Genomic DNA, 23370 nt, shown 5'->3' on the forward strand with positions numbered 1-23370 from the left:
CTTAATGGCAAGACTACTTTATCACTTTTTGTTGTATGTGTATCTGCTAGCATGAAGAGAAAAGGCGGTGGATGGATGTATGAATGGCATGTTGGGGTGAGTTTCCCATATTTAAGTCTCAATAGAGACCTAAAAGGTAACCTGTGTGTTGTGGGAGAAGCTGTGGGCATTGTTCTTCATGATTATGGACAAAGAAATAGACAAGTTGCAAAAAAATGTTTTGGATTAGGGGAGAGCAGATTTTAGTAAAGTAAGACAGGATCTGGCCAAGGTAGACTGGGAACAGCTACTTGAGGGGAAATCTACAGAGGAGCAGTGGGGGGGGGGGTGTTCAAAAAGGAAATGGGGAGGGTACAGGCTCAACATGTACCCTCTAGGGTGATAGGAAGGAGTAACAAGCCCAGAGAACCATGGATGACCAGGGATATTCAGGATAAGATGAGAACGAAAAGAGAAGCTTTTAGCAGGTACAAGGGGAGCAAATCAGTGGAGGCATTAGTGGAGTACAGAAAGTGCAGGGTGGAGATTAAGAAAGCAATTAGGAGAGCAAAGAGGGGATATGAGAAAGTTCTGGCTGGTAAAAGTAGGGAAAATCCCAAGATATTCTATAAGTATATCAATGGGAAGAGGATAACCAGGGAGAGAGTAGGGCCCATTAGGGACCAAGGGGGCAATCTATGGGTGGAGCCAGAAGAGATCGGTAGAGTGTTGAACGAATACTTCTCATCCGTCTTCACCCAAGAGAATGAGGATGAAGGTATCAAACTCAGGGAGAGAGACTGTGAGGTTCTTGAGGCTTAAAAGTGGACACATCTCCAGGTTCGGATGATTTGTGTCCCGGACTGCTGAGGGAGGCAAGGGAGGAGATCGCAGGGGCTCTGACCCAAATTTTTAATTCCTCTCTGGCCACGGGGGAGGTGCCAGAGGACTGGAGACCAGCTAATGTGGTTCTGCTATTTAAAAAGGGTTGTAGAGATAAGCCAGGGAACTACAGACCAGTGAGTCTCACGTCAGTGGTAGGGAAACTATTGGCGGAAATTCTGAAGGAGAGAATCTATTTCCACTTGGAGAGGCAAGGTTTGATCAGGGATAGTCAGCATAGCTTTGTCAGAGGGAGGTCATGCCTAACAAATTTGATCGAATTTTTTGAGGTGGTGACCAAGTGTGTAGATGAGGGTAGCGCAGTTGATTTAGTTTATATGGATTTCAGCAAAGCCTTTGCCAAGGTCCCACATGGGAGACTTATAAAGAAGGCAAATGCACATGGGATACAGGGTAATTTGATAAGGTGGATTCAAAATTGGCTTAGTTGTAGGAGACAGGGGGTGATGACAGAAGGATGCTTTAGTGACTGGAAGCCAGTGTCCAGTGGCGTACCACAGGGATCTGTGCTGGGTCCCCTATTATTTGTCATTTATATAAACGACATAGATGACTATGTGGGGGGTAGGATTAGTAAGTTTGTGGAAGACACAAAGATTGGTCGGGTGGTTAACAGTGAGATTGAGTGTCTTAGGCTACAGGCAAATATAGACCGGATGGTCAAGTGGGCAGATAAGTGACGAGTGGAATCTAACCCTGAACAGTGTGAGGTGATACACTTTGGAAGAAGTAATTTGATGAGGAAGTATTCAATGAATGGTATTACACTGGGAAGTTCTGAGGAACAAAGGGACCTTGGTGTATGTGTCCATAGATCTCTGAAGGCGGAGGGGCATGTTAGTAGTGAAAAAGGCATATTGGACACTTGCCTTTATCAATCGAGGCATAGATTACAAAAGTAGGGTGGTCATGTTGAAATAAAAACAAAAAACTGCGGATGCTGGAAATCCAGAACAAAAACAGAATTACCTGGAAGAACTCAGCATCAGCGGAGAAGAAAAGAGTTGACGTTTCGAGTCCTCATGACCCTTCAACAGAACTGAGTAAAAATAGGAAAGGGGTGAAATATAAGCTGGTTTAAGGTTGGGGAGGGGTGTGGTTGTAGGGACAAGCAAGCAGTGATAGGAGCAGATAATCAAAAGATGTCACAGACAAAAGAACAAAGAGGTGTTGAAGGTGGTGATATTATCTAAACGAACGTGCTAATTAAGAATGGATGGCAGGACACTCAAGGTACAACTCTAGTGGGGGTGGGGTGGAAAGGCTATCAGGGCATAAAAGGTATAGATTTAAAAATAATGGAAACAGGTGGGAAAAGAAAAATCTATATAAATTATTGGAAAAAAACAAAAGGAAGGGGGAAGAAACGGAAAGGGGGTGGGGATGGAGGAGGGAGTTCAAGATCTAAAGTTGTTGAATTCAATATTCAGTCCGGAAGGCTGTAAAGTGCCTAGTCAGAGGATGAGGTGCTGTTCCTCCAGTTTGCGTTGGGCTTCACTGGAACAATGCAGCAAGCCAAGGACAGATATGTGGGCAGGAGAGCAGGGTGGAGTGTTAAAATGGCAAGTGGCAGGGATGTTTGGGTCTTTCTTGTGGACAGACCGCAGGTGTTCTGCAAAGTGGTCGCCCAGTTTACGTTTGGTCACTCCAATGTAGAGGAGACCGCATTGGGAGCAACGAATGCAGTCGACTAAGTTTGGGGAAATGCAAATGAAATGCTGCTTCACTTGAAAGGAGTGTTTGGGCCCGTGGACGGTGAGGAGAGAAGAAGTGAAGGGGCAGGTGTTGCATCTTTTGCGTGGGCATGGGGAGGTGCCATAGGTGGGGGTTGAGGAGTAGGGGGTGATGGAGGAGTGGACCAGGGTGTCCCGGAGGGAATGATCCATTGATCATGTTGAAGTTGTATAGAACCTTGATGAGGCCACAATTGGAATACTGTGTGCAGTTCCGGTCGCCACATTATAGGAAGGATGTGATTGCACTGGAGGGGTTGCAGAGGAGAATCACCAGTATGTTGCCTGGGATGAAACATTTAAGTTATGAAGAGAGGTTGGATAGACTTGGGTTGTTTTTGTTGGAGCATAGGAGACTGAGGAGCAACTTGAGCGAGGTGTACAAGATTATGCGGGGCATCGGCAGGGTGGATAGGGAGCAGCTGTTCCCCTTCGTTGAAAGGTCAGTGACTGACCCTCGTGACGAGGGGACACAAGTTCAAAGTGAGGGGCAGGAGGTTTACGGGGGTTGTGAGGAAACACTTCTTTACCCAGAGGGTGGTGACAGTCTGGAATGCGCTGCCTGGGAGGGTGGTGGAGACGGGTTGCCTCACATCCTTTAAAAAGCACCTGGATGAGCACTTGGCACATCATGACATTCAAGGCTGGTAAATGGGATTAGGTAGGTAGGTAGTTCAGGTGTTCCTCACGTGTCGATGCAGACTCGATGGGCCGAAGGGCCTCTTCTGCACTTGATTCTGTGAATTCTTTGCTCCTGTCTTCACAAAATTGGGGACAATGCAGACATTGGGCGGAATTTTCTGAGCCCGCTGGCAGCTGGCGTGATAGGTGACATGCGTAGAAAATATGGTGCGACTTGCTCTGGTTTCTCTTCAGATCGCATAAATCTTTCGCCTTTTACTAAAGATTTCCGTGGAGAGGAGCATTCGGAGTTTAATTTTGCTTCATGATGGCATGAAGACAGGTCGTGATTGTCCGCTTAACCTGCTTTTCCAGCCATCAGTCGGCAGGGTGCTAATTGTAATAGACCAGCGTGTAATTAAGAGGCCATCCCACCAGGCTCTTGGAACATCGCCATATCATCCGTCCACATTAGCGAGATAGCACGCCAACGTGTTTCACAACAGCACGCAGGCAACGTGCACTTGGCAGTCTTCACCTTGGGGGAACTGAGGTGAGTGAGCAACAGCGTTCTCCACAGCTCGCCTGTCATTTACAGGCCTCAGGGGCGCCAGGGGGGCGGGCGCAACTGATGCTTGGCCTGGAGGGGACTGCTGGGGAGAGGGGAGGGTTGGTGGGGGGATGGTGTCTGGGGGCAAGTGCTGGCCAGCCTCGGAGGTGACCATAGTTGGTCGGGGGAGGTGGTGGGTCAAGTCCTGCCCTGCGCTGCCTCCCGTATACAGGCAATCGAGGAGGAGGTGCAGGGTAAGCGAGGGAAGTGGCCACGCAATGAGAAACCTGTATAAACTGACGATGCCTCTGCAACTGAGACAGATCAGGTGCAGCCACAGTGATATGATTGGGGTTGAACTCCTAGCCTGCCCGCCTATGCAAGCAATGCGGAGGCACCAAAAGGCCACCAAGCGCTCCATGCCTTACTGCACTGCCCTCTCTGGCACAGACTTCGAGCCACCACTTTAATGGACCATAGAGCAGTTGGACTGCACACGTACAATCTCCTTGCCAACACTGGCCATGTAGCAATCACTGCTGGAGGCACTTACAGCCCCTTGCAATCTCAGCATCCCAGTTTGGACCAGTGACCCCCACGTTGTAGGTTGATAGGGCAGCAATGGAGTACACTCATCGCTGGCCATCCAAGAGATGACCAGCACTCTCTAGGAAGTGTTAAGGGGCGGTCACACGGCCAGGAAAGGCGGGAAGTACAGCCATGATAACCACGTCTCTCTCTCTCTCTCTCTCTCTCTTTTAGGCTGCAGGAGGACCACATCAGGATCATGGATCCTGGTGACCTAGCTGTATGCCTGATAGCCTACAGAGACCGTAGAAGATGGAGGAGAGAGTGACTGAGGCGCCTGGCCACGCAAAGGCAGGAGCAGCAACCTCATGAAGAAGAGCCGCAGGAGTTGCCACGCACACTGCCCAGCAACGACAGCAAGCCGTGGCTGGTTGGTGCCTAGCGGCACACAGGGCCTATAGATTCCACCTACGATTCCTGCAGATGACAGAACCAGTGTGGCCGACGACTGCGCTTGTCTAGGGACCTGGTGGCTCAGATCTGCCACTTACTGCAGGACTTGACGCCAAGAGGACATGGAGGGCATTTGCTGCCAGTGGCTGTGAAAGTGACCGTGGTACTCAATTTCTATGCCAGTGGATCCTTTCAGGACTTCATCAACCTCAAGGGCTTCCACTCACTGAACGTGCAGCTGGTATGCGACCACCAGAAACACATCCTGCAGGTGCGCGCACAGTTTCCAGGATGTGTGCACAATGCCTACATCCTGAGTTGCTCGCAGATCTCTTTAGTCTTCTAGGGTCCACGGAGGCTGCGGGGTTGGTTCCTTGGGGACAAGGGCTACCCGCAGAGGCCGTGCTGGTGACTCCCATGCGGCGGCCTCAGACTGCAGCAGAACGATGCTATAATGATGCCCATGCAGCAGCTCACAATTTGGCGGAGGAGACCATTGGGATGCTGAAGATGAGGTTCCAGGTTTGGACCGGTCTGGTGGAGCCCTGCAATACAGTCCGCAAAGGGTGTCATACATCGTTGTCGTCTGTTGCGCCCTTTGAATGTGTGAATAAGCTAAACTTTCGATTTAATCCTAAGAGAGTTTGTTGTGAGTTACTTTAAAAATTAACTACACAAACCAAGGATTTTTGGAAAAAGTGCCATGCCTGTTTTAAACATCTCTGCTTACAGACAGATGGCGAGAGAATAAAGGAATCCAGTTTTGCCCCTCTCTCATGGCCATAACAATCTAATCATTTTTAAATCCCAAATGCAACTAGGTGCTCTTCTTAAATTTCCTTACGTCTGCCCCTACCTGGTGCTCCCCTGCATTCACTGTTGACCTTGCTGCCCTGCGGTCTGGCATGACCTAGGCAGTCATCCTCTGGCTGCCTAAAGCCTGGATGGCCCCGGCATACTGATGACCCCTGCACAGCTGCAGGATCCTCCTCTGTGGTCGGGGCTTCATGGAGCACTGGTAACACTGGCAGAGAGGCTCAGGCGTCACCTTCCACTCCAGAAGCAACCTGAGCAGTGTCCCCAGATGTGGAAGGCAGCCACTCCTCCTCCCTGCTATCCTGAGAAATGCAAGGACGTGGTGGATACTCCAGGCACCGTCCCCTTCTCGCCTTGTCACTGCTCATGGACAAGGTGATGGCATGCACATCTGCACACATCTCCGTCATCCACTGACTGGCTGCCCTTGAGGGTTGCCAATCTCTCAAAAGAGGAAGCCAAATGTGCATATGCCAGAGATGTGGCAGCACTTGAGGCCTGGATGGACCCCTCCTTTATCCTCAGAGGCGCAAAGCCTCTGAAAGCTCTGCCAGATGTTCTCTTATTTTACGCTGCACCTGCAGTATTTGCTGTCATGCCAATGCCAATAACTTTAAAGGCACATTATCAGCCTGGGGCTTGGCATCAGTTTGGCCTACCACAGTCCTCCATTACTGTTTGGATGTGTCCGTGCTGTGCTTACTAGGTTGTGTGTCCAAATCTACGTGCAAAAGGATACCCACATTATCTGCATAGTGGAGTGGAGGGTATGGGAGTGCAATGTGGCGGTGCACCTCTCCTCCTCAGAGATGGCCAGAGGTCCCCCGGTCTCTCCAGCTCTCTAATGTCCGACCTGACCCTGACCAGCATGAGAGAACAGGTAGATTGAAGGGTTATGGGCTTCCCATTACATCTTTCCAACTATCCCTACTGTGGAGCTCCATGTGTCCAGCAATGGGCACATGATCACTATACCTCGTGTGCCAGATTTACCCTTGTGCCTCTGCACTTTTCCACTCACCCTCTTGGGTTGGTACTCCTGCCTCACCATCAGTTATGAAGTGGTCACCATGCTGCTCTGCAAGTTCTAAGGCTTTCTCTTCTGCTGAGGTCTGGATGGACAGAAATGCTACTGTGCAGTCCTGAAGAAGAGTCATATTGGACTCAAAACATTAACTCTTTTTTTCTCCACTGATGTTGCCAGACCTGCTGAGTTTTTCAAGCATTTTTTATTTTTAATACCGATCTGCCTGTCTCTGCCTGTTCCTCCATTTTATGAGCTGTCTTCCTCTGCAGGCGCACAGATGATCACCATTAGTTTCTCAATGAAGATGAGCACAATACCTATGTTGGTGGGCAGCCTAGCAGTCTATGATGTCATAGGGGCACATGAATGCCTCGTGCATTTAGCCACTCTCAAGGGTCCATGTGAGGTCAGCAATTACAAACAGGTGCCTCTCACCAAGGTGCAGCTATGCCTTTGGCATCTTATGCTGCCTGACCCCTTGCCACAGACTAGGTGGTCACTCCCCCTCCACCAAATGCACCCTGTTATGTTGCTGTGTTCCCACATGCAAGGCCCAAAGAGAAAAGAGGTGTAGATGTGGAGTACTCAACTTGGCAGACCAAAAAGGTCTTTGACGCACTTGCAACACTGTATCCGGGTTTTGGGGGTAACCCCACGACTGCTGACGGCTGCCTCCCCCCCCACGTGATCTCAGTCCAGGCTTGCTTTGTCAAACAGGCCAGTCTCCTCTTCCCATCCCTGGGAAAGAGGACCTCCTGCCTTTCCCTTGCAGCCTAAAAGGAGAGCCTGCAGGGAGGCATTGCTGAAATGCCGGGTCACCCAGGGCCTTCCTTCTGCCATTGTGGCTGCAAGTTTCCTTAAAAAGCTCAGCTTTCAAGGCAGGTCGTCACCATTAAATACAGTACTGGCAAATCTTTAAATATAGTACCAACACCTGCCACCGTCTCACATCCAGCCTCCACACTGTCAGTGGATGCCCCACGCCACCTCATTCTTAATTGTCAGAAGATCGTGTGCAGCCAATTGATCACTGACCGAATGGATACAGCACCATTTCTGGTCCTGACATCAGGACCTTCAGCCAAGCTGCAAAATTCAGCCCACTATTTAGGTTCATGCATGAAGAATTGATCCTTAAATAGGGTAACCAGGTTTTTCAAAAGACAAAACCAGATCACATTGAAAAGTTATGGGAGGGTGGTACTCCATGGCGATGCGCATGTTGGGTGACCAATGGCAGGAGCCTGGAGGAGGAGCAGTTGAAGGTAGGAGGTCATGTGATGACATCTCCTGGAATATGCCCAGCCAGAGTTAGCAACCCTATTAAGGCACCCAATTGGTGAAGATAGTTATGACATGTCATGTCACCTCATTTCCTTAAAAAATCTGAACAAAGGCTTTGTTTGTCACAAGATCCCAGCCAGAATCCTCTACTCCACTCTAGCCTTATTGTGCTATGCATAATGGTAAGACCAATCTCCCTTTAAAACCTTCTTTATTTTCATTTGCGACTTAGATTCTAAAAATAGATGTTTTCAACCAGAAGCTGGAATTTAAACCAGCAAACGTATCAAGTATGGGAGATTTTGTTTGCATCCAGAGCCAGAAGCAGGAAAGCACACAACCTTTTAATGAGAAGTTTGGTTGAATGTCCCACAGCTTAACTGAACTTGTCTGCCACCTTCCTCAGTGGTGATTGGTGCTTTTTCAATGGATGCCATCCAACCACCTCTTCAAGTGTGGCTTGCAGTTGGCAAACACCGCTGTCAATCTTCTGTCATCACCCAGAGGCTGATTCCCTCCCTGCTCCCAGGTGGTCATGGGGCTAATTTTTAGGAGGTTGAGCGTAATTTATGGGAGGTCATTGTGTTGATTTATAGGAGGTCATGGGGGTAAATTACCAACGCAAGCTCTACTGTCTGTTGATTTCCCTGGCATGGCTTCATTACCTTACAATACTATATTTGCAGCATTTCAAAATCATCATTTTAATTTGGTTTGCCAACTGCTATAGGACTTTGCTTCTAGATATATTGACGCAAGTCTGAATTGTAAAAAGCCACTTATTTCAGCTCTTCCTGTTCTGCTGAAGTCTTGGAAATGTTTCAATTAATGTTAGTTTTTGGGTGAATTTACAGACAAATCAAGTATTTAGATTCCACTTGAGTACATCGCTCGAGTAATTTTTCTTAAATTGAACTTTTTTTTTCATTAAAATGTCAACAAGTGATACTAATGTTTTGTAAAACTGGAAAATAAAATTGGCTAAATAGCTTGGGATCAAAGTTGCATTGTCAATAGACCCACACCAGATGGGCTAAGTGTGGTTCAATCCAGGGTCATGAGGACTCGAAACGTCAACTTTGTTCTTCTCCGCCGATGCTGCCAGACCTGCTGAGTTTTCCAGGTATTTCTGTTTTTGTTTTGGATTTCCAGCATCTGCAGTTTTTTGTTTTTATTTTTGTTTTTATCTCTGTGGTTCAATCCTCCTGTAAGCAGACCGGAAACTACTGCCAACTTCGTTTAAATGGATTGCAATATTTAAGGAAACCTTTGACCCACTTACAGCAAGCCCACTTTAGGCATGTCTAAAAGGGCAGACCTGAAGATTGTTCAAGTGCAGCAGATCAAATTATATAGATCTAAACCAGATTTTCAGACCTTCCAGTGCATGTTCTGCAAGAACATAGAACATAAGAAATAAGAGCAGGAGTAGGCCATTTGGCACCTTAAGCCTGCCCCACCATTCAATAAGATCATGGTTGATCTGCCCCAGGTCTCAACTCCTCTTATGTGCCAGCTCCTCATAGTCCTCATCTCCCCAGGAATCCGAAAATAAACTCTTTGATATCTCCTGTGGTAGCCTGATAGGAGGCAGGAGGAGTGGGAGAATATTGAAGACTGTGGTTACCTTGATGGCTGCAATCAATGCCTTCCCTGTTCGAGGATTTCTCTGCAGCACTTACTGAAATAGATGTTGCAGCTCTGTAACTGCCTTCTTGCTAAGTCTAAGGAGGCAAAGATCTTCAGTCATTGCCAAGTAGCTGTCTTTTGGACTATCATTGTCAGGAGGAGGGCAGAGCAGTTACAGAGCATCAGCAGCGCTAGGCTAGTAATCCAGAGCGACAGGCTAATGCCCCTGGGGAAATTGGTTCAAATCCCATCCTGGCAGTTGGTGGAATTTAAATTCAATTAATTGGGAATATAAAGCTAGTATCGGGGATGTTGACCATGACTAATATTGATTGTTGTAAAAACCCATCTGGTTCACTAATGCCATTGAGGAAAGGAAAAGTTCCATCCTTACCAGGTTTGGCTTGCATGTGACTCCAGACCCACAGCAATGTCATTGATTCTTAACTTCCCTCTGTAATGGCCTAGCAAGCCACTCAGTTCAGGCAATTAGATATGAGCAACAAACGCAGGGCTTGCCAGAGACATCCACATTCCATGAAAGAATCAAACAGGTTCAATTGAGTAGCGCATACCATGACTTCAGATGAGCCAGGCTGGGCATCACGTGGACATTTAAAAGGCATCATCAACAATGGCGCTATTGGCACCAAAAAACAAAATCACTAGAATAAGTTAATGACCTGTATATAATTTTTTAAAAACCAATGGAAGGTGGAGAATTTTGCAGTTTTTCAGTTGGTACCGCATGGTTAATGAACCATGCAGACTGGGAAGACCTCAGGTTTGATGGGTGGTCTGTCATAAGTTAGCCAGTCTTATGAAGGACAATAATGGTGGCATGCGTTGTATTTGTATCATGAAAACTTATGCATTATATAAACAGTTGATTTGAAAATTTACAAAATATGTATTTTAATTCTCTCATTAATCTGCATAACTCTGGCATTCTTAGCAAAGTAACTGGGATATATTACTGATTGTAGATCCAGAAAATATGAGCCCATTCAGACATCCACCATGAAAACTTCTGCTCCTGATCTTGATCCAAGTTTATTGTCTGATAGTGAAGAAACAGAAGATGAATATTTCACTGCTGATGAAGGTTTGTTTTAATATGGACTTCTCTTCTGGTGTTGCTGCTCATAACAGTTACATGTGGAAGTTCCTGACAGATAAAATATCCTCTTCATTTAAACAAAATTAACCCACTTTGAATTACTTTCTCAGTAGCAAACTAAAGATAGAAATCAACCCCAACTTTGAACTTGGACAAACAAGACTTAATGTAATTATATTTGAGTTCCAGATAGTTGGTGTATTTGTCTCTGGTGACATTATCAGCTATGGTTTCTATTTAAAGATTTTGATGCCTGTGCAAAACTACAAATTCTAAGGGTTCCTTCTGGTTTTATTGCACTCTCAGCCCTCCTATTGCTTCGTGTAGACAAAGGAGTTGAGAATGTATCCAAAACTAGGCCTTGTATTGAACTGGGCAGCACTGGTGGTGGTGACCATATTTGCAAAATCATCAAAGGGATGTTATCTCAAGATCTTGAGTTAACTTTGTCCTGTGAACCAATAAATTATGTTCACATATGGAAATTGGTACAATGTTTGAAGATGAGGAAGATAATATCTATAGTAGGTAATCTGGCATTTCATATAAAATAAAGAATTGATTTAACAAATTGTAACTGCGCTATTTACTGGAGTTTGGTAAATATCTATAGTTGTGGATAAACAGGAAAATGTACAACTCCACCAATAGGTTAAAGTAAAAGCAAAATTCTGCGGATGCTGGAAATCTGAAACAAAAGCAGAAAATGCTGGAAAAACTCAGCAGGTCTAGCAGCATCTGTGGAGAGAGAAACAGAGTTAACGTTTTGAGTCCATAAGACCCTTCTTCAGAGCTAAAGAGAAGTACAAATGTGATGACATTTTTACTGTCAAGGGGGGTGGAGCAGGTGAAGCTGGGTAGAAGGCCAGCAATGGGTGGGGACAAAGGAGAGATGTCATAAACAAAAGGTCAAAGGGTTGTTAATAGCGGTGGTAGCGGCTGAAGGATGTGCTAATGGTGACATTAAGAGTGGAAAGCAGAATGTGATAATGGCAGGACCAGGGTAAGCATTTTGGAAAATGACAGATGGTCCTAGTGGGGGTGGGGAAGAAGATTGAAAAGGCTAAAAGCTGGGGATAAAACAATGAATAAAAATGGAAATAATTTTTAAAAATAATAATGAAGATAAGTGGGGAAAATAAGTAAATAAGTAAAAATGAATAAGTAAAAACGGGGATGGTGATGGAGGAGAGAGTTAATGGTCTGAAGTTGTTGAACTCAATGTTAAATCTGGAAAGTGCCTATTCGGAAGATGAGGTGCTGTTCCTTCAGTTTGCGTTGGGCTTCAGTGGAACATTGCAGCAGGCCAAGGACAGACATTGAGGCATGAGAGCAGGATGGTGTGTTGATATTCCAAGCAACAGAAAGGTCAGGGTCATGCTTGTGGACAGGCCAAAGGTGTTCCGCAAAGTGGTCACCCAGTCTGTGTTTGGTCTCCCCAATTTAGAGGAGACTGCATTGGGAGCAGCAAATGCAGTAGACCAAATCGAAGGAGGTGCAAGTGATGCACTGCTTCACCTGAAAGGCCCTTGGACAGTGAGGAAGGAGGAATTAAAGGGACAGGTGTTGCACCTTCTGCGATTGTATAGGAAGGTGCTGTGGGAAGGGGATGAGGTGTTGGGGGTAATGGAGGAATGGACCAGGGTGTCCTAGAGGGAACTGTCCCTACAGAATGCTGACGGGGGTGGGGGGTGGTGAGGGGAAGATGTGTTTGGTGGTGGTATCATGTTGGAGTTGGTGGAGGATGATCCTTTAAATGCGGAAGCTGGTGGGTTGAAAAGCGATGACAAGGGGGACCCTATCATGGTTCTGGAAGGGAAGGGAAAGTGTGAGGGCAGAGGCACGGGAGATGGGTTGGACATGGCTGAGGGCCCTGCTAATCACTGTAGGTGAGAAACCTTGGTTAAGGAGGAAGGAAGACATGTCAGAAGCACCGTTTTGGAAAGTGGCATCATCGGAACAGATGCAATGGAGGCGAAGGAATTGAGAGAATGGGATAAAGCCCTTACAGGAAGCAGGGCGTGAGGAGCTGTAGTTGAGCTGTGGGAGTTTGTGGGCTTGTAATGAATATTGGTGGACAGTCTATCGCTAGAAATGGAGGCAGAGAGGTCAAGAAGGAAAAGTGTCGGAGATGGACCATGTGAAAGTGATACAAGGGTGGAAATTGGAAGCAATATTGATTAATTTTTCCAGGTCCAGATGAGAGCATGAAGAGGCACTCAATGTATTTAAAAAAGAATTGTGGGAGGGGTCCTGAGTAGGACCGGAACAAGGAATGTTCCACATTCCCCATAAGAGACAAGCTTAACTGGGGCCCATGCAGCCACACCTTTTATTTGGAGGAAGTGAGACAGGTTTAAGGAGAAATTGTTCAGTGAGAGAACAAGTTCAGCCAGACGGAGGAGTGGTGGTGGATGGCGATTGTTCAGGCTTCTGTTCAAGGAAGAAGCGGAGAGCCCTCATACCATCCTGGTGGGGGATGGAGGTGTAGAGGGATTGGACGTCCATGGTAAAGAAGAGGCGTTTAGGGCCAGGGAACCAGAAATTGTTGATATGACATTGGGCACCAGAGGAATTGCAGATGTAGATGGGAAGAAACTGGACAAAGGGAGAGAGAATGGAGTCAAGATAGGAAGAAATTATTCCTGTGGGACAGGAACAGACTGACACAATCGGTCTACTGGGATAGTCCTGTTTGTGGATTTTGAGGACAAGGTAGAAGCAGGCTGCCTGGCTTTGGGAGACTATGGGGTTGGGAGACTATGAGGTTGGAAGCTGTGGAGGGAAGATCTCCAGAGGAGATGAGGTCAGTAACAGTCCTGGAAACAATAGTTTGATATTTGGTGGTGTGGTCATGAGGGGGAGATGGGAAGAAGCATCTGAGAGTTGGCACTCAGTCTCTGTGAGGTGGAGGTCAGTACGCCAGACAACAACAACACCTTTGTTGGCAGGTTTTATAACAAAGTTAGGGTTGGACCTAAGAGAACGGAATGCAGTAAGTCGCACCACTAGATTAATCAATGTAAAATTCTGTATAAGATTTAAATTATTTGAATAATAAATTTGCCTATTAAGTAATAGCTCTCTGAATTGTAATTGTCTAGATTAATGATCATGTAGCGCCTACACTCCTCTCATTCTTGCCTCTTGTGCACCCCCAGTTTTACTTGCTTCACTAGGGCAAGTAGGGTTGTAATCCAGGACTGGTAACCCAGACATCTTGTTAAATTGTGAAAATGACCATAAAAGTTGGCAGATCGTTTTAAAATCCAACTGGTTTACTAATGCTTATAAAGGAAGGGATCTCCAGTTTACATTATTTAATTGACTCAGAATGCCCTCTGAAACGGCATGTAAAGCATTCAGTTGTACCTCACAACAAAAACTCATATTTATATAGTGCCTTAATGTTATGAAATGTTCCAGGGTGCTTCAAGAAACATTTTGTCATGACCCAGAACATTCTGAACTTCAAACTAATTTTCATATTTTTTATTTATAAACATTTATTTATTTTGGAAGTAAATCAGTAGTATGGCAGCCTGGACACATAAAAGAGTACTCTTGGTTCACCAAGAAACCAACAGGGGTAGCTGCGGTCAGAACCATCTCCATAGCCTTGAAAGTACCGAGCCCATACTCAAATGGGACAGAAGTAGGCCAAGTACCTACCAAGGCTTCTTGGATCAGAGTCCACTTGCCAACCAATCAGCACTCTCTTCTCATGCAATATAAATTGTTGTTCCCTTTACTATTTGTATTTTTGTGAAGTGTCCTGATGAGTGCAAGACAAAAAGCTTCAACAGCTTGTCTCTTTTTCAGCAATACTCAAGAAATAGTACTGGTAGAGGAGTTTAAAAACTGCCTCCCATACAGCCTTATTAGTCCCATTCATCTGTATTTAATGCTTGTGTGTGTGAGATGGGTGAGTAAGGCATTGCGTTTTAAACTTCTAGAGTAAGTGTATGATAATAAATAAACTTCTTTATTTTAAAGCTCTCAAAAATGCTTGTTTGTGGAATCGTTTAATTAGGACAATCACTCTGTGGGTAAGAAAACATACATCCCTTACATACAAACATATTGGACTGAATAATATGCTTCCAAATTGGGAGCGTTCCCCACCTGCGATGATATACATTGGGCTTAATGATGTCGGGTTGCATTCCTGACATCATTACACCAGTTTTTAATAATATGGCAGGCGGGCAGGGTTAAAAATCGGGAGTCTGCGTTATTCAAATATTATTTAAGTAGGTATTCAAGGTCGTTAACAATCCAATTGACTGTAACAATATGTTGTGTCTGCAGTAATAAGCTTCTAGAGTCTGTTTGATGTCATTTGGGGTTCCTGTGTTTTTTATGAGGCAGCTTGTTAGGGTGATTTTAAAAGGTTTAGCTTAGCCCTGAATCTCATCTTAGTAGTTCAGAGTTCTGTTTCTGCTGGGAATGCTTCATTGAAGAAGCAGAGTTTCCATTTAAAACTTGTATTAATTACAGGCATTTCACCCATCTGCTGAGTGCTTTATTTAGTTCTTGTCCATCACCCCTGGCTTTAAAGTAACTGAGAAAAATGGGCATTGTGGTAATAGTGGGAGACAGAACCTCCAGTGAGGAGGAGGAGAGTGAAAGGATGAAGGGCAGGTTGGGAGGTCCAGGATGCATTTGTTGTTCATGCAGAGGCCAGAGCTTCTCCAGACCCAGAAGGTAATGAAATCATCATACCTCCTCAGCGGAGATGTAGAAGGACTTATGCAGCCCCTCGAGTATACAGGAAAGGACTGAACTATCTGCAGATGTCAGAGACACAATGCAAGAGAAGGTTGAAGCTTTCAAGAGGCCCAGTCACATCGCTCTGTGATGTGTTTGTAGGGGAGATCTCCTCCAACTGCATTGGGGGGCACCCAATGCCTGTAGCTCTGAAGGTCAATGTCATGCTCAACTTCTTTGCAACAGGCTCCTTTCAGGCAGCATGTGGAGACCTCAGTGGAATAATGTAGCCTGCTGCACACCACGGCATGAAGGCCTTCACTGATACTGTGCTTCAAAGGGCAGGGAATTACATCTTCTTTACACTGGACGACGGCTTCGAGTCTTTACCCATGGCTCCAGCGGGTATTTAAACTTGATTTAAATCCAAAAGGGCTAGGGCAGGAGGACAGGAGTGGACTGCCATTCCACCATGTCGGGAGACTCAAAGTCTCAAAGGCACCCTTTGCGGGATAAACGAGCGCCACGTGACCCTTTGGCTCACCCTAGCCCAGAACCAATGCACTACAGTCCTCAGCACGTACGCCACAACACTGGATGCTACAGACAAGTCCAAAGAGGAATTTTACTCTAGCCTCGAACAATCTCTGGCCCGAGTCCCAACAGGTGATAAGCTGACCCTCCTTGGTGACTTCAATGCCAAAGTTGGGAAGGACACAGACCTCTGGGGAGATGTAATCGACAGAGAGGGAGTGGGGAAATCCAACACCAATAGGTACCCTGCTCCTAACAAAATGCCTAGAACATGGCCTTGTCATCACAAACATCTTGTTCCGTCAGAGAGACAAGTACAAGGCCTCCTGGCAACACCCTCGCTCCAAGCATTTGCATCTGCTTGACTATGTAATTGTCCGAGCAAGGGACCACAGGTATGAGCGTATCACCCATGCCATGATAGGAGCCGATGACTGCTGGATGGACCGCCACATAATTCACTCTGCCATCAACATCAATGTAGCCCCAAAACAGCAATGGCAACAGAAACAATGTCACAGGAAAATCAACACTGAGGCATTCAAGGAAGCTGATTATAGAGCCCCATTCAGCCAGCGTCTCACTGCCAACCTGGCAACTCCTGGTGACCCAGAGATCCAGAGTGTCCACAGTGCCTGGCCTGCCCTCAAGGCCTCCATCAGCACCTGTGAAGAGACACTTGGTCACGACCAGGAAACACCAAGACTGGTTTGATGAGAACGACCAGGAGACCCAAGAGCTGATAAGTTGCAAGTGCAAGGCATTTCTGAATCTGAAACAGCAACCCAACTTGAGAATAAGTAAGCAGTTCTATAGATGGCCGAAGGCTGAGGTCCAGCATAAAACCCATGACCTAAATAACAGATTGTTGGTGGAGAAAGCGCAGGAGATCAAACAGTTAGCTGACAAGCATGACAGCGCAGCCATTTAGGGCAGTGCAGTCAAGACCACCTATGGCCCAAGCACCCCAGGCCCCACTCCACTGCTGGCCAAGAACTGAGAGATGCTCATCAAGGACAGAGAGGCAGTCAGCACCTGCTGAAGGAGCACTTCCAAGATCTTCTTAACAGAGACCCTGTCTTCAACATGAATGTCATCAACTCCACCCCGCAGCATGCTACCCGCCACCATCTCAGCACAACCCCAACCTAGCACAAGGTAGAAAAGGCCATTTGACAGCTAAAGAGCAACAAGACATCAGGAGTAGATGGAATGCCCGCCAAAGCACTAAAGCATGGTGGAGAAGCACTGTTGGCTCAAATACATGGCCTTATCTCCCTTATCTGGAAGGAGATCTCAGAGATGACATAATCGTGACCATCTTCAAGAAAGGTGACAAGTCCGACTGTGTTAGCTATAGAGGAACCTCGCTGCTGTCGGCCACAGGGAAGGTCACTGCAAGAATCCTTCTCAGTTGCCTTCTTCCTGTGGCTGAAGAGCTCCTCCCAGAGTCGCAATGCAGATTCTGCCCATTAGGGGGCACAACAAACATGTTCTTCACCTTACAGCAACTGCAAAACAAATGTAGGGAACAGCACCAACCCTTGTACTTGGCCTTCTTTGACCTCACAAAAGCCTTCGACACTGTCAACCGCGAAGGATTATGGAGCATCCTCCTCTGTTTTGGCTGCTCCCAAAAGTTTGTCACCATGCTCCGCCTGCTGCATGATGATATGCAAGCCGTGATCCTGTCCAGCGGATCCACCACAGACCCAATCCACGTTCGGACCAAGGTCAAGCAAGGCTGTGTCATCACACTCTTCTCAATATTCTTTGCCACAATGCTCCATCCCACCCTCAGGTTTCCTCAGGGTACAGGGAGCCATTGATTGTACACACGTCACAATAAAGGCTCCTGCTGGACAGCCCTGCACCTTCATCAACAGGAAGGGCTTTCACCTGTTGAATGGCCAGCTGGTCTGTGGTCAATATCGACAGATCAAGCAGGTACCCGGATAGCAGCCAAGACTCCTTCATTCTTCGAAACCCACAGGTGCCAGTCCTATTCAGTGGCCATGAAGCCCTGGATGGATGGCTTGTAGGTGGCAAGGGGTAGCCATTGAAAAGATGGCTAATGACACCTGGGAGGGTGCCCAGAACAGAGCATAGAGGAGATACAATGATAGCCACAGAAGCACCAGGGCCATCGTTGGGTAGAACATTGGCCTCTTGAAATTGAGGTTCAGGTGGCTTGACAGATCAAGAGGGGCATTACAGTACGCTCCTGCAAGTGTGTCACTGATGAAGAGGGGATTCCCAAAGAGGATGATCAATAGATAGGGGCCATTCATCAGAGGACGCGGGCGGGCATAAAGTGAGGGAAGACAGGTGACATTCAAGTCAAAGACCCTGGCCATGATCGCATGGTAGGCCCTGACACCAGGGATGCCTTGCTAAGGCAGAGTTTTAAATACTTTCAAAAGTACCAAACTCAGAGATGCGTGTCCAAATCTTTTTCCCTGTACAACATGTGACCCATGTCACCATTATGTCAACACTTACCCTTTCCAAACATTTACACATGAAGCATCCTATCCTACATTGAAATTATAAAGCTTTCTTTTATCTCCTGAGACAAGTTCCATGACCACAACATACTACAAATGCATCAGAATGAGGGACTATGAAGTGTGGGTTTATTTACCAACTTACAATGATTAGGAATATTCACAGTTAAGCTTCTCATCCAGGTGCCCCTCTTGGTGACTACTGTGGAGTTTTTCTGATGCATTTACGAACACTCCAGCACAGCGCTCCCCCCTCACTTACAGCTGCACTGGAGAGAGACGGCTGATCTGCCGTCTCCCTTGCCTTGGATGACTTTGGCGGGTGTTCTCTGTGTGGCTGTGGCCTTGAGCAGCCCTCCACATTAAAAGACTCCGGCTGAGAGGCAGGAGGATCTTCTGTCACTGCAGCACGGCACGAGGGCAGTGTCAATGGTGGGTGGACGAGGGATTACTGCCCCCGTCAGAAGTACCCTGAGAGGTGCTTCCAGATGGCGGTAGCTACTGCTCATTCTCAGCCGTTAGGACCATTTGGCCCTCCCTGCTTGGGCTTGTGCCTGTGCTCCCAGTCCCCCTGTTGCCCTGGCTCTGGGACCCTGAGCTCAGGGGCAGGGTGGTGGTGTGCAGGCCAGAGCATATACCAACAATTGCATCTGCAATATGCTCAGTTTGTCCCACCAGGACAGCCATCAGCCTGTCCATGGAGGAAGCTTGGAGCTCCGAAGGGTGGGTGATCGCAGTGCACATGGCCTGGATCGACATCTCCACAGTCAGGGCCAGAGCACGCAACCCCTCCGGTACACCTGCTAAATCTTCACAAACCTCACACTGGACATCCAGCACCTGCCACCTTATATTGACTCCAGAGGCTCATCATCTGAGTTGAAATCCAGTCTCTGCATCACCCTGGACATTCCTCTGACTGCCCGAGGCCTGCTCCACCACAATCTCCGGCAGCTGCAAGTGCAACTGTGAAGTGCCCTCACCAGACTGTGTATGTCCTGTTCCCACGCACAAATCCCTGCTGAGGTGCCAGTGCCTGTGCTGTTGCTTGGGGCAGAGAGAGGATGTGACGCTCCATCATCAGAGGGTTCTTCCTCCTCCTCCTCGGAGGGGAGTGGTGGCTCGGCATCCAGAGGATGGTCGGTGGAAGAGGCTTCACCTGTGACAGAGAGACATAAGTAAGGGGGTTAGTTGTCATCACAGACCTTCCCATATCTGCAGTAAGACACTAAGCTCTGCAATATTACTCATGTCCAACATGAGAGATGAGACTATGCAGACACAATACACACTTGTACTAACATCTGAAGCTTCTGATTATGAAGTTTCCCTAGGTTTTAGCCTCAGAACGATTTTTTCGAGTTTCATCACATCATGCCAAACATCCATCCACCTTCCACTTGCCACCTCCCCTTTTCTATCAGTTTGTGCCATTTACCATCTCACCAGACCCACGCCTTTCTCCAATCTCACCTCTGCCAATGAACCTGGATGACTCTGAATCTGTGAGCATCAAAACCTCTTTCTGAAATGGAGTCAGGACCACAAGGTTTGGCACACCCCACCAATTTAGCCTCACTCTAGGGAATTGTGGGCACGCTTCCCCTGAAAAGATAGTAACTTTGCAATCAGTCGCACTGTCATCTTATTTTATGGCATGCCACTGAAGCATTATTAACAGAGTGCTTGGCACCCTAGACGCTGTGCATATGCCTCATCTGCACACTCTTGCCAATCCCCACCCTCCAACTGGGCCAAACCTATAAGAGCACACCGACATCGGTGCAGACAGCCATGTCTTTGTTGCATTATGCTGCCTTGGATCTCCAGCCAATGTCATATTCCTCCTGCATTTGCAATGGCACCCTATAGCATACTGGCACAAGGTAACACATACTGAGGACTTACGCGCCTTGGCTGCCCTCAAGAGGTTATCGAGCCTCTTCTGACATTGAGATCAGGTTTGCCTCACCAGCCCAACACTGCTGACCTCCGTAGCTACCTACTCCCAGACAGCATGTGCTTCGGTCAGGTTTCTCCTCTTCCTGCCGGATGGCATGAACTGCTCAAGTCGGTTCAACACTGTAGAGAGGAGTGCTCTTTGGGATTCATCACTAAATCAATGGACTGGTTTGGCCCTTCTCCCTTGCCTGTACCCTCGCTTGAATGGCTCTGACATCTCTGGAGGGAAACATACAATAACTAGAAATTCCTCTATGTAAAGATGTGGAAAACTTGTTCAAGTCCAAAAATAAAGTGTCTTCTGCTGAGCGGCAAAGTTTGGACACATTAGCTCTCAAAAAACTGCACACTTACCTTAAAAGCTTGCAAATTCCTGAAGTCCCAATGAGCTTCACGTCCCTACATTTTCTGGGTCCCCTGACACTGTCCCATGGCAAAGGGCCCTTTAAATTACTGGCCATGACCTTGTTCCGGGTCACAGCCAGTGAGCTCGGCGGCTGGACATCCCACCCTCCAACACAGATTGGCATGATGGTTGTAAAGGCTTCAAAACTGGCCTCTGATGTCAATTGGTCTAATTTGCACTTTATTGGCTGTGTTTTAACGACGGGCCCAGAAGTCGGAAGGCTGCCCATTTCAGGGTGAGGGACCTGGCCCCCGCACCGGATGTATTATTTAGCCTGTTCATCATGGACAATAAAAAGGAACACATAAATTCTGTCCTTGACAATTATCAAACAAAGTATCCCTCCAAGGCACTCAAGGAGATATTGGGTCAGATCACCAGAGTTTGGTCAAAAAAGTAGGTTAAGCAGTGTCTTCAAAGAGAAAAATGAGGTAGAAAGGCAAAGTGGTAAAGGAACGGTATTCCAGAGCTTGGGGCCCAGGCAACTGAAGAAGTGACCACCAATGATCGAAAAATTAAAATTGGGAATGCACAAGAAGCCAGAATTAGGGGAGTGCAGATATCTCAGAGGGTTGTGGGGCTGGAGAAGATTACAGAGACAGGGAGGGGCACGTCCATGGAGGAATTGAAAACAAGATTGAGAGTTTTAAAACCAGGGTGTTGCTTGATCATGAGCTAATGTAGGTCAGCAAGCACGGAGCGATAGGGGAAGAGGACTTGGTGCAAGTTAAGGTACGGGCAGCAGAGTTTTGGATGACCTCAAGTTTACAGAGGGTAGAATGTGGGAGACCACCCAGGAGTGGGTTAAAATAGTCAAGTCTAGAGGTAACAAAGACATGATTGGATTTTCAGCAGCAGATGAGTTGATATAGGAGTGAAGTTGGACAATGTTATGGAAATGAAAATAGACACCTTTATTGATGGCACGAACATGAAATTGGAGACTCATCAATAACCTCAGATGTTGCCAGGGAGAAGGATGAGGTTGGTATCTAGGAAATGAAGTTTGGAGGAGGGACCATAAACAATAGCTTAAGTCTTCCCAGTATTTAATACCACCTTAGGGAAGCTAATGATGAGCAATGAATGTGGCTTTGCTATTGTTGCCCACATCATGAGAATAAGTATGAAAAGTAAAAAAAAAACAAGGCTTTACTGAATGTAATTATTCATGTGACACATATATTCATACTAATTGAAAAAAAAACCTAAAGTCATATGTTATCAGCATAGTTGGTATGTAAACTAGCAAATTAACAGGGGCAGTTATGAGATGTTGAGGCTGAATTCCCATGGATGAAGGCAGTTATACCACAAAATGGTCTTTGTCTTAGCCCATAATTGTGAGTCCAGACCTCAGTTTGTAGGCAGAATTAATCCTGCAATGTTATATTAAATGCTATAGTGTGTGGTAGTTTCGTTCAAGAAGGAAGTTTATTTACTAATTTTATTTTATTTTGGTGTTGATTAGCATATTTTAAATGAACTTAAATTGCTTTCAAGTTCAATAGTAACTTTTTTTTAAAGTTAATGATTGGTACAATTTACTGTTATAATGTACCTATAAAATTTGCTTACTTTTAAAAGTGGAATAAATTTGCACTAACATTGCAGATGTTTTGCTGTGCCACATAAGCAAAGCAAAACATGTTGTAATGCTACATTACCTATCAAGATTAAAAATTTACTAATTATTGTTACTAAAGAAAAGAAATTTTAACATTCCCTTTCAGATATCTACGAAATGGATGGAGTTGCAAACTCCAAACCTTTGAATTGCTCGTGGGAAAGTTCGAAGTGGTCAGAGATTAAAAGTCATGTGAAAGAATTCTTGTCATTTGGCCACCTGCTTCCTGAAAGTTGTCCCCAAAAGTTTGAGTATGCAAAAAAGGAAGCAATAATGAGCCAGCATAACCTTCATCCTTCGAGATATGACTCATATCTGCTTGATTCCTCCAATAATGTTAGAGATGTTGCCAGTGCTTGGAGTGATGGTTATTATACATTGACCATTGTTGGTATGTATTTATGGTTTTGATCAATAACAACTATTTGTACCTGGTTCTATTCAACACCATTGTGTCACCTTTGACAGATCTAAATCAAGAAATTGCTATGGATGTTGTATTTGTACCATTGACAACTGACAAGATCTTCTTCACTTCCGAAAATGACACCACATTTATTTCCATCTTGTCTGGTGGTTGCATTTCTGAAACTTCAAACTTAAATGGTAATATAAATGTTTACATCTCAACTTAAAATGAAAAAAACAAGTGACAATTATAAGATCTGAGACAAAAGTTTGTTTCACAACTCTAATCACTGTGAAAAGAGAGAATTTGACTTTCAAAGATGTTTATAAGAATCATCACCTCAACCATTCAGTTCAGGAAATTAGCAGATAATGGTAGATCCCTATCTGCAAAGATCAATTGTACCATGTTTGTAAAATGTATAATAAATTTCTGTGCAACACATAATCAATACTAATCTTAGGAGTTAGTTTCATTTTTGAAATTAAATCTTCAGTTACAGCTTCTACTTTAGCTTGGCAGTGGGGTGGGAACCTGACTGTTGGTTAAGAAGGAAGAAAAGTAAAACTGAA

The 23370-nt window shown here is 46.0% G+C and overlaps 1 protein-coding gene and 1 pseudogene across 1 annotated transcript in view; both read left to right on the plus strand.

Moving 5' to 3' along the window:
* LOC121283896 (RPA-related protein RADX-like) overlaps positions 1–23370 on the plus strand; it is a 109284-nt gene that overhangs the window by 81057 nt on the left and 4857 nt on the right. The window contains exons 11-12 of the mRNA XM_041198699.1: positions 10510–10628; positions 22496–22780. Coding sequence (XP_041054633.1) covers positions 10510–10628; positions 22496–22780 — 404 coding nt within the window. The remainder of the gene's footprint in view (positions 1–10509; positions 10629–22495; positions 22781–23370) is intronic.
* On the plus strand, positions 3472–3575 carry LOC121284537 (annotated as a pseudogene).

Source organism: Carcharodon carcharias, chromosome 11, assembly GCF_017639515.1.
Source record: "Carcharodon carcharias isolate sCarCar2 chromosome 11, sCarCar2.pri, whole genome shotgun sequence".
Taxonomy (NCBI): Eukaryota; Metazoa; Chordata; class Chondrichthyes; order Lamniformes; family Lamnidae; genus Carcharodon; species Carcharodon carcharias.